General features: G+C 33.9%; 2 protein-coding genes across 2 annotated transcripts; both read right to left on the bottom strand.

The window, feature by feature from the left end:
* Positions 1-5,174: 5,174 nt before the first annotated feature.
* Positions 5,175-6,010, bottom strand: LOC119632443. The gene has a single exon (XM_038025352.1). The coding sequence runs from the start codon at positions 5,991-5,993 to the stop codon at positions 5,175-5,177; it is 819 nt and encodes a 272-aa protein (XP_037881280.1). The 5' UTR covers positions 5,994-6,010.
* Positions 6,011-7,724: 1,714 nt separating this feature from the next.
* LOC119632444 (RNA polymerase II degradation factor 1) lies at positions 7,725-13,874 on the bottom strand. Its single transcript, XM_038025353.1, has 4 exons — positions 13,803-13,874; positions 9,746-10,796; positions 8,643-8,853; positions 7,725-7,734 (listed from the first exon to the last, which is right to left on the bottom strand). Exons 2-4 carry the CDS (start codon positions 10,794-10,796, stop codon positions 7,725-7,727), a joined length of 1,272 nt encoding a protein of 423 aa, XP_037881281.1. The 5' UTR covers positions 13,803-13,874.

Raw genomic sequence — 13,874 nt, forward strand, 5'->3', positions numbered from 1 at the left:
AAAGACAACTCGAACGACTCTGAAAATTTTAATAAACATATGCGAAATGCGTTCATGATGACTCATAATTTCAATTTATAGATAATAAGAAATATTGATCTAAGATCTATTACAATTTCCTGCAGGACCCGCTAGAAATATGATGGAAATTTGATTTCGAATGGTCAACTGACCAACGCCTATATTTAACAAAATGCATTTGTGCAAGATGATGGATATTCAAGATGTCCCCTAAAATTTATATCAATCATCAATGATCTCTCTCATTCTCTCTCACTCTCTCTCACTCTCTCTTTCTGTATTATTAGCCTCTCTTTGAAATGCCTTTCAGCAGATAGTACAGATTACATCCTTTCAAAATTTATAATAATATTATTATTATACAACGATTTGATGAATGTTTAATGTTATCATGTCTTAGCATCGATCGAATTGTTTGTCATGGATTTTATTTAAAAAATCTCATTACTTGTTCGAGTATACCGGATTATAATGCATCTAATCAGAAAGAAAGGTAACGGATATCTATCGTACGAACTTGTATTATTTAGTTAATTAATTATGACTCATTTTGTAGATGCGTGTAAAAATGTTTAACATTTTTCACTTTATCGCGTCTCATCCTATCCAAATTTTATTCTATACCACTATTAACTATTTTAAGTTAATGTTTCAAACGAAAGAAAGAAACAAAAGTTCGAATATAAAAAATGGAGAATGGAGAATGGAAAATACTAAAAATGAAGCATTAATTAAAATTTTGTTATAAAATGTATGTGTACATGTATATATTTACATGTGTGTATATGTAATTAATCTTGCCATATTAACATTATTTTAATTGAAGAAGATTTGATGAGTTGAATATAAAATGAATGAAGTAACGCAATCAAGTAATTGGAAATTTTTAGTGTTTAAATTGAAAAGTAAATAGACAAAGTAATTAAAATTTTGTATAATTTTACAAAGGCATATTATATCATAGTCGTAACAAATAGTAATAATATAATAGTAATGGTAAGTTATTAACATTTCGTTCTAATCATTAAATCATATGTAAATTTATGCATGTATGTGTGTGTATTTTATTTATTTATTTTATTTTTTACTTTTTTTTCTTATTCGAAACTGTCACCGTCACTATAACTTTACAATTGGAGCATATCACTCTTGAAATGATGACAAATGAAGTGACAATTAAATAAACAGACACACAAACAGACAGACAGACAGACAGACAGGTAGACAGACAAAAGTGATTGCATGATTTGTTCGTTATCCAAAGATGTTGAAATGATGCTGAGATACAGGTGCGCTCACAATTGTGATTTTTACTTTTTTGTTATCATAGTTATATACATATATATACTGTTCGTACAATCATATGTACATTATACCTGTTGTTCTATTTATTCTGAATATTATGCAATAATTTCTGCTATTATTATAAAATCACACACTTGGTCTGTTAGTGCCTCTGTTAATGTTGCTATAAATTGATTTTTTTATCATTTCAAATATATTTACGATTTTAAGATATTAATAAAAAAAAAAATAATAATAATAATAACAATAATAAAAAAAAAAAAAAAAAAAAAAAATAAACAGAAATAATTTTTAATAAAAAGCATTTTCATTACGATTTTATTATAAGTACAGGCCGCAATAATGTCAAAGTGCAACCAAGTTTCCCCGATTAAAAGAAATTTTTTTATGTATTTTTTTTTTTCTTTTTTAAAAGTATAAAATTCAGAAATATGAAGAAATACTGCCTGCTATCTTAACAGGTAAAAACATTATAGTCGCGTTAGCGCTGACTATTGAATACCCTACACCACATTGTCTAACACAACAACAACAACTCTTATTTTATCTTATAGAACGCAAAAATTATATCTTCTTCATATATATATAAAGGCATAATTCTAGGGAAGCAGGCCCAAAACGCAGCCTAATCTAGGGCAGGATCCAAAAATAGGTGCACATGGTCTAAATTTTGTAGACTTCATTTTTGTATGGAATTACTATAATATTATCAAGTCAAGTTCGACGATCACATATTGAAACTTAGACTTTTCTGTTCTACAAAGGATCGATTTCCGTAAAAATCTTTATTAGGGTAGGATCGAAAAAATAGCACAAGATGGTCCAAATTTTATATAGTTAAATTTTTTATATTAATTTCCTATTATGATATAATATTTATTGTGAAGTATTGAAAACTATACCTTTTTGTTGTATGAACTTCAGTTTTCGATATATGAGAGGGGGTTCAAAAATTCCAACTGGCCGACAGTTTTTGTACCAATTTAGCAAGGCCGAAATACTATTACTTAGCCATTTTTGCCGAGAGATTTTGAAAATTACAATGTTTGTGGAGTGGTGGATAAAGTGAACCGAGTCGAATTTAATTTTCAATAGCGATCGTGTTTGGGTCATAACATGTCACTGTACCTAACTTCATCAAAATATCTCAAGAATTGCGAGCTGTAGTTTGAATACAAATTTTCATGGACAGACAGTCTTACATCAATTCAGATTACGATTCTGAAACGGTTCGATAGAATAAAAAGTGAGTTTATCTTAAGCCCTTTTTCGTGTTACATACGTTCGCACTAACTTAATATACCCTACCGCAAGTGATGTAGGGTATAAAAAAGTCGAATTTAGATGACAAAAATCATATCAAATTGGACCTTCTTTCGCGGAGTAAGGTAGATATGAAAAATAAAAAACTCAAACCCTTACACTAGATAGAATAATCCGAACTTTTCATATTCTTGGAGAAAGGAATTTTAAATGCAAGTGTAAATGCATTAGCCTAACGCAATGTTCTGTTCTTTCTCTGCGAATCTGACTTTTCGCTTGTAGCCTTCCCCCAATGGCCGGTGTTGACCAGGAGGGATTGTCCTCCAACACAATCTTGACGGTATTGTCGAGCGAATAAAAATGGTCGACCAGAGCATAGCATTTCAGTTCGGAAATAAACTTTGTTAGCAGCTATGGCTACACGATCGCATCTCACTAAACTGTAACAAGAATGTTCCTTTGCTAGGTGAGTATAAAGCTAGGTCACGGATGTCACATATGCATCAAATGAATATCCGCATATTTGTTGCAATTTGTTGTAACCGGGCCGGACAGAACATCCCACTGGATCTATGATAATATTTTCAACTTTATTTAAGCCGCTTATGCATCCAACAAGTACGTGTTATCATGATTACTTTTACTTTCACCGCGATGGCTGCTTGCAGATAATTTGTTCGCCTTGATGTTTTGCGTTGATTCAAATGTCCCTCCTTTTCCTGTTCCTGTTGCTGCGCCAATGTCTATAAATGATATGAATAATCTATGGCTGGTTGCATCCGATTGTACCGGGTGTTAAGAGTACCGGATCGGACAAAAATGTAAGCAGAATAACTTTACCGCATTTCTCAACATAATCCCCGTTTAGCTCAGCATAGTTTTCCCAATGATGCTAACTAGTTTCGATACCTTGCTTATAATGAGAACCGTCGTACTCGGGAAACTTTACTTTTCCATTGTTGAAAAAATCGTTTAGCGCTCTCTTATTCGCGAATAATGCGAGGCGACTAGATTTAGTCCAACTAGAGTCATTCATTTTCTGTGATGAAATTCATTGTCATTTGTCATTTATCATTCTTGAAGTGCTTCGTATACCATGCGTGATTCTTCGGTTTTTCAATTCATTAGTCTTTTTATTCGTGTCTGCATCGAAGCAAAACGCATGCAACTATTTACAATACAATATCTCGTCTTAGACACTTTCGACTGCCATGCCCGTTCGACAGAGAAGTCACTCTATGTATGTATCTTTGCAACTCAGCCAACCATCAATAGTCTTATTTAAATTAGAATATTTGCGTACACTACTTCTATATATATACTATAACGAGTTTTCAAGATAAGGTGTTAGATGGGAAGTGTGCGATCCGAACTATTCTCGATGGTATTCGTTTATATTTTCATTACAATATCTGAAAAATTTAACAAGAACTTAATATGGACAGAGGGACAGACAAGCTTGACTTGATCGGTGTAATAGAAGGTCATGGCTCTATCTCAAGATCTTCAGAGCATTGTGTCATTAGTCGTGTAGCGTATAAAAAGAAGAATCAAAGGAAACGAATAATATTAAGTGTAAGAACTGCTCGTTGACGCAACGCCCTAACCGTTTGTGAACAATAAAACGATCATTTATAAATGCGTATGAGCTATTTGATATTTGATATTTGAACGGAGAAGTACTATACATAAAATAAAAGGAAAAATTAGAGAAAATAAAATTCGCAAACGTAGCCTCGCTTAGGCTGCAAACACAGTCCAAACTGTTGAAGTTAATTTTCTCCATCGTTCGATTGCTATTTAGCAAAGACACCAGCCGTTGTAAAAAAAAGAAGAAAAAAAGGAAAATACAATAAATACTATCTTTGCAAGAGTACAGATGGCGCTTTTGTAAAACTAGTTTATGTCCTTGCTTAGTTATATAAGCTTAGAACCCGCGATAATGAAAATAGAGGGGAATACTTGCAAGTTTATGAGTAAGGTAAGGCAATGTCAGTTTTAGATAAGTATGTGATCATGTAAGAGCGAACCGCGTCTTGAATTTATATATGCTATTTGGTGACTCTTTGACACTCATCGATATTACGTTTTGGCTTCCGTCGTCGAAATATATATTATAAAATGTAATCAATCATGATGGGTTGAGTTTTTTTTAAATCTAAGGAATACATGGTGTAAGGAATCCATACTTGTATCTTTCAACGTGTGACACGCCGTGCATACATATGAACAGGTTACCTTTTAATTTATGTAATACTTATGTAATCCTATCAAGCATGATATAATTTTTGAAATTTTCATGTCACGTTTTTATTTCATTTTATGTAACAATTTAATTAAATCAAATTTGAACTCATCCTTATCTCAATTGCTAATTTTCAATTAATTCAAATTTTATATATTAAAAATATTTGAAAGTCTCTATTTAATTATTAACAATAATTATATTTTGAATATGTACAAAAAGCATAAGAGAAAATGATTAATAACTAACTCAACAAGAGAAGTAAACTTAAAAAACTGAATTAATTGCAAAATTTTTATAATGCAATGCGTTGCGTTATTCTCGCTGTTAGATCGCACTGTTATTTACAGAATTTCGTATTATTTACATTTTCAGTTTTTGTAACAGATTGTAACTGGTTAGGAGTGCTTGTGGTCGTTGTCGATTGAGCTTGAGATTGCGATGAAGTTAAAGGCGATTTTGTTGTTGTGTTTTTTGTTGCTTTTATTGGTTTTATCGTCATCGTTGTCGTTGTCGTTGTCGTTGCAATTGCAGTTGATGTTGATATTATGGTTTCTTTATACGGCCAAAACATTAAATGCACCGGTTTAGTTGTATCTGTATAACGATAAACTGAAAAGTAAGTTTGTATACGTTGTATAATGCGTTCTAGTACCGGCGGTAATTTATGTTCGACGCCATCGCCATAGATTTTCATGTTTAGATCGTGTAACGTAGCAACGCCACCGGCTGATGAAGGTACTTGTTGTATCGCATTCAGCATAATATTGAAGATCATGGTCGGTGTTGGTATTGTATTATTGTTCTCCCATGCACTGTGCCTTAATAAATTAATATTTGGTTCGTTTATATCTGCATCTAGTTCGATATCTGGTTTTCTTGATTGTCGTCGAATCGTTGCTGCATGCATTTCTGCTATTATTACACACAGAATAATAAGAATTATTATTATTAGTTGTTGTTGTTGTTGTAATTGTTGATATTGTTGCAACAATATTTTATACATGCTGTTGTACGGCAAACGAAAATTATTATGACTATAATGAGATTGCTCGTCGAACGAGATTGTTCGTATATGATCAGAGATTTCTTTTTTACACCTTTTAACTTCAAGTGTTAAATTGTTTATGTTAAGTGAATTTTTATTGTCAGACTGCATTAGTAGTAGCTTTAAATACGCATGCTAAGTGAAAAAAATTTAAAAAAAAAACACAAAGAAGAAGAAGAAAAAGCAACAAACAAAACTCTTGTACTCTCTGGACCGGGTAAACTGTTTTTCAAGATTTTAAATGTGTACAACGAATATTTTAAATCGTTTTATATAAACGCCACACAGCCAAGTAAATTTCTCAATCAATATAAACTTTTTTTAAGAGAGAAAATCGTTGAAAATAAATAAAAACTTAACGAGAACATATTTATCGCTAACCGTTGTCACAATATCTGATTGCAAGATATAATGAAAATTCATTCAGCCGATTTATCGTTCATATATCGTATAATATATCTTTACAATCACATATATGTAACTGCGTCCGTCCTATTTGTATTTGTTTCTTCAGTGGTCGAAATCCATATAGATTCTTTCTTCGGGTTTTAACTGATTTTTGAATTTTGATACTGACGTGAAGGTAAGAAACATACTTTCAATTCTCATAAGTTCCACCTTTTAAAGATAGACATGATTAAATCGATTTAGTCTAGATATAGGATCGCCGATGCATATTTGTAGTCATATTTAGTTAGCTCTTTGCGATTGGATTCTTTGCTATTGACCATATACGCCTTCATATAGTGTTGCAATAAGAAAAGCTTTACCAAGCGTAAATAAGACAACGGGTCGACGAGAGTTTCAGGTAAAATTCCAAGTTCAATAATAATAAAACAAACGATTTGGGCTTTTAAGGGCTTGACAAGATTTGTATGTCGAGAACTATCCGCTTTCTAAAGCTTTCGCGGTAAGGAAAGATCACGACTCTTTCACACTCTCTTATTAAAAAAAAAAAAAAAAAAAAAAAAAAAAAAAAATTTAATTTAAAGATTAATCAATCGTCGAATACGAATACGAATAAATAGGACTGAAACGCCCATTTACTCATTATGTAAGTTTTCTTTTTAACGAGGAAAGATTTTTATAAATTTTATACATATCTATATACAATTCTTAGTTTATTAGTCCGTTGTCCATTGCTTTTGTTGCCATACTCCCTACTAGTGAGGACAACGAAACACTTTCTCTCAGAAATTGTAGAAAACACTGATGATTTCTTCATCGTTCGGTCTTGTCAAGTCCCTATTGCCATCGTAGTAGTAGTAGTAGTAGTGGTCTCAGTTTGCCTTGTGCCTTTGACGAACAGTGAGTGTTCAACATTTGAGACGAAAATCATGTATTTTTTTTGGCAATTAATCGCTTAATCGCTTGTTGCTGAGCTATTTCTGCGGTTTTATAAAATGTTTGTTTTTTTTTTGTGTAACTTTTATTTAATGTTTAATGTTTTTATATATATGTAAACATATAAATAACTGGGGTATACGGACGTGTGCTTTTTATTTATTTATCTTTTCTTTTCTTTTTGTTTTTTTTTTTTTTTTTGTTGAATGCGTAACTCGTAATGTTTACTCAATACAGTGAAGTCCGCAAATAGTTGACACACTTAAGAAAACCGAACATGCTGTGATATTGAAAGAAAATTTTTGGAAATTTCATTTACTTCGGGGTTAGTTAGGCACAAAAGAAAAAAAAGAAAAAGGAGAAAATTACTTTATTCCCCCCAATCCCAAGCAAGATAACAGGACGAAAAATCGATATATAAATTTCAGCATTTGTGACTCTGTGCACTATTCCTTGGACGCTTTGTTAATTGAACAAAGTAGTTTACTATAGCCGGTATCAGCCGACCCTAAAGACGATTTGTGAAGAAAACTTCGAAATTTCACTTTCAACCAAACATTAATATGCATTTGACATTATCGGATTTGTCACCATTAGACAAATATCAATTTACTCAAAGCTGTTTTCAAGATGAAATGAAGCTCTTGCGTCTCTTTGCATTTTACATTCACTTTTCATTTATTTTGTGTATTTTATTCAATTCATTAAAATTTTTTTCTCCTCCTTTTGTATATATATATATATATATATAAATACATATATATATATATATTTTCATTTATTTATTTGTTTTTTTTTTTTTTTTTTTTTTTCTTTTTTTGTATTTTTATGTCACTTGTTATGTTTAAATGAATGATAGTTTTCTACATGTATGATGAATATGAGTGAACATGATAATGTGATGTGCTATTGAATGCTATATCGAATTCGAATGCGCCACCAACAATTTAACCCATAATTGCGTGTCTAGCGCGTGCGATCGATGTGTATGTCGATATGTATATTTGTAGTGTTTGTAATGGGTGGGTGATTCTTTCTTTTTGTTCTTGATATTAATAAAACACTTCCTAGGCCACCTTTGAGGATTGAACTTTATCATCAAAAGCGGCAGCGACAGCACCAGTGGTAGTGGCAGCGCCGGCGCCACCCGCAACGGTTGCATCATCAACGGCTGCAGCTGCTTTCAATTGTGCTTGTTGTTGTTGCGGTTGTTGTTGTTGCGGTTGTTGTTGTTGTTGCGGTTGTTGTTGTTGTTGCGGTTGTTGTTGTTGTTGCGTTTGTTGTTGTTGTGGTTGTTGTTGCAGTTGTTGTTGTTGCAGTTGTTGTTGTTGCAGTTGTTGTTGTTGTTGCAGTTGTTGTTGTGGTTGCAGCAGTTGTTGTTGTTGTGGTTGTTGTTGGGATTGTTGTTGCAATTGCGGTTGTCTCTCTTCCAATTCTTGTTGCAGTTGTTTCTGTGGCAATGTTGGTTGCTTTTGCCGCTTTTCAGACTGTTCTTGCTTATGCTGCAACAATTGCTCTTGCGGTTTCTCTTTCTGTAACAGCTCTTCTTGCGGTTGTTGCAATATTTGCTCTGGTAATTGCTGTGGACGAGATTGCTGATAGCCTGAATCCATTAAAGCTTGTTGACCTACGTATAATTACATGAAAATAAAAAAAATTATTATTTTTAAAAAGTGTTTTCCAGCATTGCTTCTCCGTAAGTATTTCGTGTCTTCTGAATTATTACATTTTGAATGTCCCCACTTCTCAGAGATGTTGAGATCGCAGTTAATTCTTCTCCTTTTCTCATTACGTTTTTAATATGAAGAGATAAGTGTCACGTAAGCCTCGTACTTTATATTATTTATGCTTTCAATTGATGCAAGAAACTGTATCGTACCGTTCACCGCAAGCAAGAAAAATGAAAACATTTTCGCTTGATTCGTAATTTCGGCGAAACAATGCCGAATACTCTAAGTTACTAAGTTACAACATTGCCGGTATCGTAATCGTCTTGTTCCGAAGTTTATATCGAGCACCTGGAGACGATCTCTGCAGGCCAATATAAAGGGAGTAGTTTTGATAGCGTTTTTGAGATTAAAAGAAATGGTCCGTCTGCTGGATTGACTAACAAATTTGAACTTGAATTTTTGGAACGATTAGTAGAAGTTTTAAATGTTGAGTTCTCGCTGGTAAGAATATAGCAATGACCGAAAGACAGGCAAATTCATAAAAGCCATCTTAGCTTGATTGAAGCTAATAAAGAAATCCCCTGAGGCAACATGAATGCACTTGAACTGCGGGGATCACATCTTACTGAAATAAGCAGTGGTATGAAGAACAAGTGTTCTGATCGGACCGAACTTACGGTTAGTTTATAAAAAACATATTGATCTGATACTTAACGGAAATATTTGTTCAGATTATCTAGCAAGAGAGACGTTTATTATTGATCGACCAAATTATTTGGTAATAATTGACAAAATACTTTAGGACGAACGATTATGCCTTTCTTTACCTTCTTTATTTACTTTACTTGCCTTTTTCACTGCTTTTGCTTTTTTCATCTTTTATTAATTCCTCTTTCAGCGGTTCCTGTTGTAGTGGTTTCGCTTCTAAATACCGTTTATATTCGATTTTCTCCTTTTGCTCTTCTAATTTTTCTTCGGCTATTGGTTCGGGACTTTGCAGAGGTAAAGCTTGCGGCTTAATAGCTTCAGGTAAAGGAATAGCTATAATTGGGGTTTCATCTCGGCTCGCTTGCAAGCTGCGCGCTCGTAAATGAGCAGAGGCCGGTGCTACGAAAACAGGAGTCTGTACAACGTCAACAAATTGCGGTACCGGACCTGGAGCGATGAAGTAATGATGGCGTGGCTCGTTTGCTAATATCGGACTTAAAGGAATTTCATATTGAATTTTGCTAATTTTTTTAATATTATCATTGCTAGAGCCGTCAGATTCAGCAGCAGGAGGAGCATTAACCGAAGGGTTTGCACTACCGCTGGCCTCGCCGCCGCCAGTACTGCCAACCGCGATTGCTGTGGCAATTTGATTTAAGGCATTTGAAGCCTGGGAAAGTGGATTATCACTAGACTGAGCGATCGGGAAAAATGCGCCAGCTGATGCGAACGCTTCGTTGGCTTGTTGAGCGGCAGTGGCTGCTTGCGCAGCCAATTGTGATGCCGTTTCCGAAAGATTGTTCTGTGGTACAGCGGCTTGTATGGCGTTAACTATTTGTTGGGCAGTAGCTGCAGCTTGAACAATTTGTTCGGGCGCTTGTCGTGCTTGTAGTATTGGTACAGCCTTGCTCGCACTTAAACTGGCCGGTAAAAAGACACCGGTAGCGGTAGCAGCACTTGTTGCAGCGCCAGTTGGTACATAAACAACAGTTTCTTCGTGAGGAGCAGCATAACGAGTAAATGGTGAAAAATGTTGTAGATAAGGACTGGCAGCGACAGCGGGCTCCAAATGAACTTGAGCTTGCGGTGTAACAATGACAATATGCGGAGTCACATCGCTACGTCCTTGTAAGGACTTGGACCAAATAAAATTGGACCGCAGAAGGGTCAAAATTAAAAACTGCTTGAACATCTAAAGCGGCGAAAAGAGAAGGCGAAATCATTAAATATATTCAATGGAAAATGAATGCGATTTAGTCGACTTTCTTTCTTTTTTTGAATAAAAACGAATGAATAAATAGTTGCTCCTTGGAAGCAAAAAAAAACCGATTATACTCGGTTTATGCCGGACGCGTCCACTTACCATAAAAACCAAATTTACTTCTACGCAGTTTTGATTTATTGATTCGTTGTCCGCCATTTCGTCTGTCCGGCATTTGGCAGATGTATTTTTAAGTGAAGAAGAAGAAGTTAAAATTGGAAAGGACAGGCATCTAGAAAATGGAACAAGCCGCGAACCGAAACCAAACAATGCGCTTTATTAGAGTTTTGGTTTGACAACGTCCGTGTCCATTAATTTGAAACTTCATTCGATTATTCATAAAAGCCAATAATGCTAAAAGTTCGCCTTATCGATCTATTGCGTGAGTGTTAATAATTAGAAGAAGAAGAAAAAAAAAAAAAAACGGAAGCAAAAACGCTTTAGAGAGCTACAACCAACCATTAACTACCCTGCCCTATATTTATTGGAGGACTTTTCAAAATAAGGCCTTATATGGGAGGCGATCGAAAAAATGGTCCAATTCGAACGATTTCCAATAGCGTTCGTTCTTGGGCCAAAACAGTGGGTGAGTGTATTAAATTCCATCAAAAATATCTTCAAAATTGCAGCCTGTAAGTTGAAGGGGAAAACTCAAAGCAGACCGACGGACAGACATACTTGAATCAATTCAGAAAGCGAGCGAATCAGTCGATTTATTAACGGTGGATTTATCTTAAGTCCTTTCGAGTGTTGTATACCCATGTACTCAAGCAAGTGGACAAGGATATAACAAAATCGTCCAAGTAAGAGGCGGGAAAGTATTATTTTTTTTTTTTTTTAGGAGGAAAATCCGTTTTAACGGAGCTCAGTTCACTTGTGAAAGCATTTCCGGTATTTAAAGTTAAAGAATTCTTTCGGTGAGAATGCGCTTTTATTGTTTGCAGAAAGGGTAGGACAACAAATTGTCTCAACTTATGACCATAAATGATTTGAAGATAAATTTGAAAATATGATTGTTTTTTTAAACAATGTAGGAATCGTTACATGAACAACTTTAGCTTATCAGTTCTTAATCGACTCAATTTGTGTTTAAGATAATAAATAAAGTTTACAAGACACTGAAATTTTATTTCAATTAAAAATTGATTTCATGTTCAAGACCCTTTCCTAAGGCAATCACATACCAAGCTATATAAAAAGCTTATCTCGTTGTTGGCCAATGCGTGTATGCGTGTAGGTAAAGTGCGTAGAGTAATCTACTTAGTCACCTTTGCCTGTTTCTGAAAATGAAACCAGGCCGACTTGGAAAACTTGGAAAAAATCAATTATAAATATTTTCGCATTTTCTCCTTCTTGTATCTATCGTCTTTTATGAGAACTTTAAACTTGGCCAGCAATTTTGCCTTACTGCAAATGTCAAATATAAATTGCATTGATCGCAACGACGAACATGCTTTTCACGCAAACATCTACAAGGTGCTGCCATCTATGTTTCAATAGCATCGTGTTTTGTTGTTTTTTGCTTGATAGCATGATAGTAAGGTGTTTGACTAAACTTTCCATTCAATGTACAGATATGTGTGTTGACAATAAAATGAAATTATACGCAGAAAGTTGGATCGTCTATCTTTGCGTCTGTAAATTTTTCTTAAATGTTTCTACCAACTTTGAAGTCGATATTTGCGTTTTTGTGACTAGCATAGTATCATCAGTGCCCACCACACACAGACCGACAGACATGAATTAATCGATTTAGAATTGCAAATTGAGCAAAGGGGCTTCGAAGCTTCCTTTTGGATATTGCAAACGTTATGACAAAATGGTTATAGCCTTCGGCTATCCTTCGATGGTGGATGCAAGGCAATATATTATAACTATAGTAATGTATAAAAATATTTGTAACATATAACACGCATGAGACGAGCACAATCTTTTTACTAAATGTTCTTGTATCAATTGATAATGAAACTCGGCTTATGGCAAAAACTCGGCAAAATGCATGCACTCACTAAATTTAAGTCACAGAAGTCTTTGGGTGAATAAGAGCCTAATTTCGTGTACTTTGCGTAAGGAATTATAATTTTAGAATTACATTAGAGGGCGTGGTTTTGGGTATTTAATATTGACCTTCTCCCCATCCCCCCATAACTTGAGCTTACTAGCTAACTACCCAGCTATCACATTATATTTGTTTGAAGAAAATACCTTGAGCTGACATTAAGAAAAAGGAGAAAAAAAAGTTGCTTTGAGCGGTGGACTGAATCCATTAAAAACACCTCGTGAATTATATATTTGAGTGCAAAAGAGAAAAAGATTTCCATGCACTTGATAGATACATTCCTATCAATATTCGATATTAGACGATAAGACAACATATCGTAGGATCAAATAAAAAACAAAAGAGTAGAACTAAACACATCCCTTCATATATGGTGGATAGTATGTAGCATTTTGGTAATCGTGTTGTCATTTTTACCATTTTTCGACCCTAATAAGGAATATTTATGAAAACACTTTAAACATTTCCATATTTTCTTGAAGCATTCATTTAAAAAAATGGGGAAAACTTGTAGTTTCTTGCGGATCGTATTTGTATCGTAATGAGTATGATGAGGGGAACTTCAAAATCAACTAACACTGTCCTAGGGCCATCATGCGATCATGATATCGATAAGCCGACTGCAGGACATAGAAAAGTCAAGTGACTTACCCTATTTACGCTGTTCGAGAACCAAAGACCAAATGTCAGATCATTTTACCTGATATCTAATTATAAAGCTTCTTCAATTATTTTTTGCAAATCGTATGCACCTCCCAATTGTGATTGGTACAATAGTGTTGCATTTATATTTCATTATTATTTCTCAATATTTGAAATATGAATTTTTATGTATACATTAAACTTGAAAAGATAATTGATTATAGGAAAACACTTACCTTGTTTTTAAGAAAAAAAAAAAGAAAGAATTTTTTTTTCTTCAAGAAAATTTGTACTCACAGAGTGAATCA

The sequence above is a fragment of the Glossina fuscipes genome, unplaced genomic scaffold, assembly GCF_014805625.2.
Source record: "Glossina fuscipes isolate IAEA_lab_2018 unplaced genomic scaffold, Yale_Gfus_2 1, whole genome shotgun sequence".
Taxonomy (NCBI): Eukaryota; Metazoa; Arthropoda; class Insecta; order Diptera; family Glossinidae; genus Glossina; species Glossina fuscipes.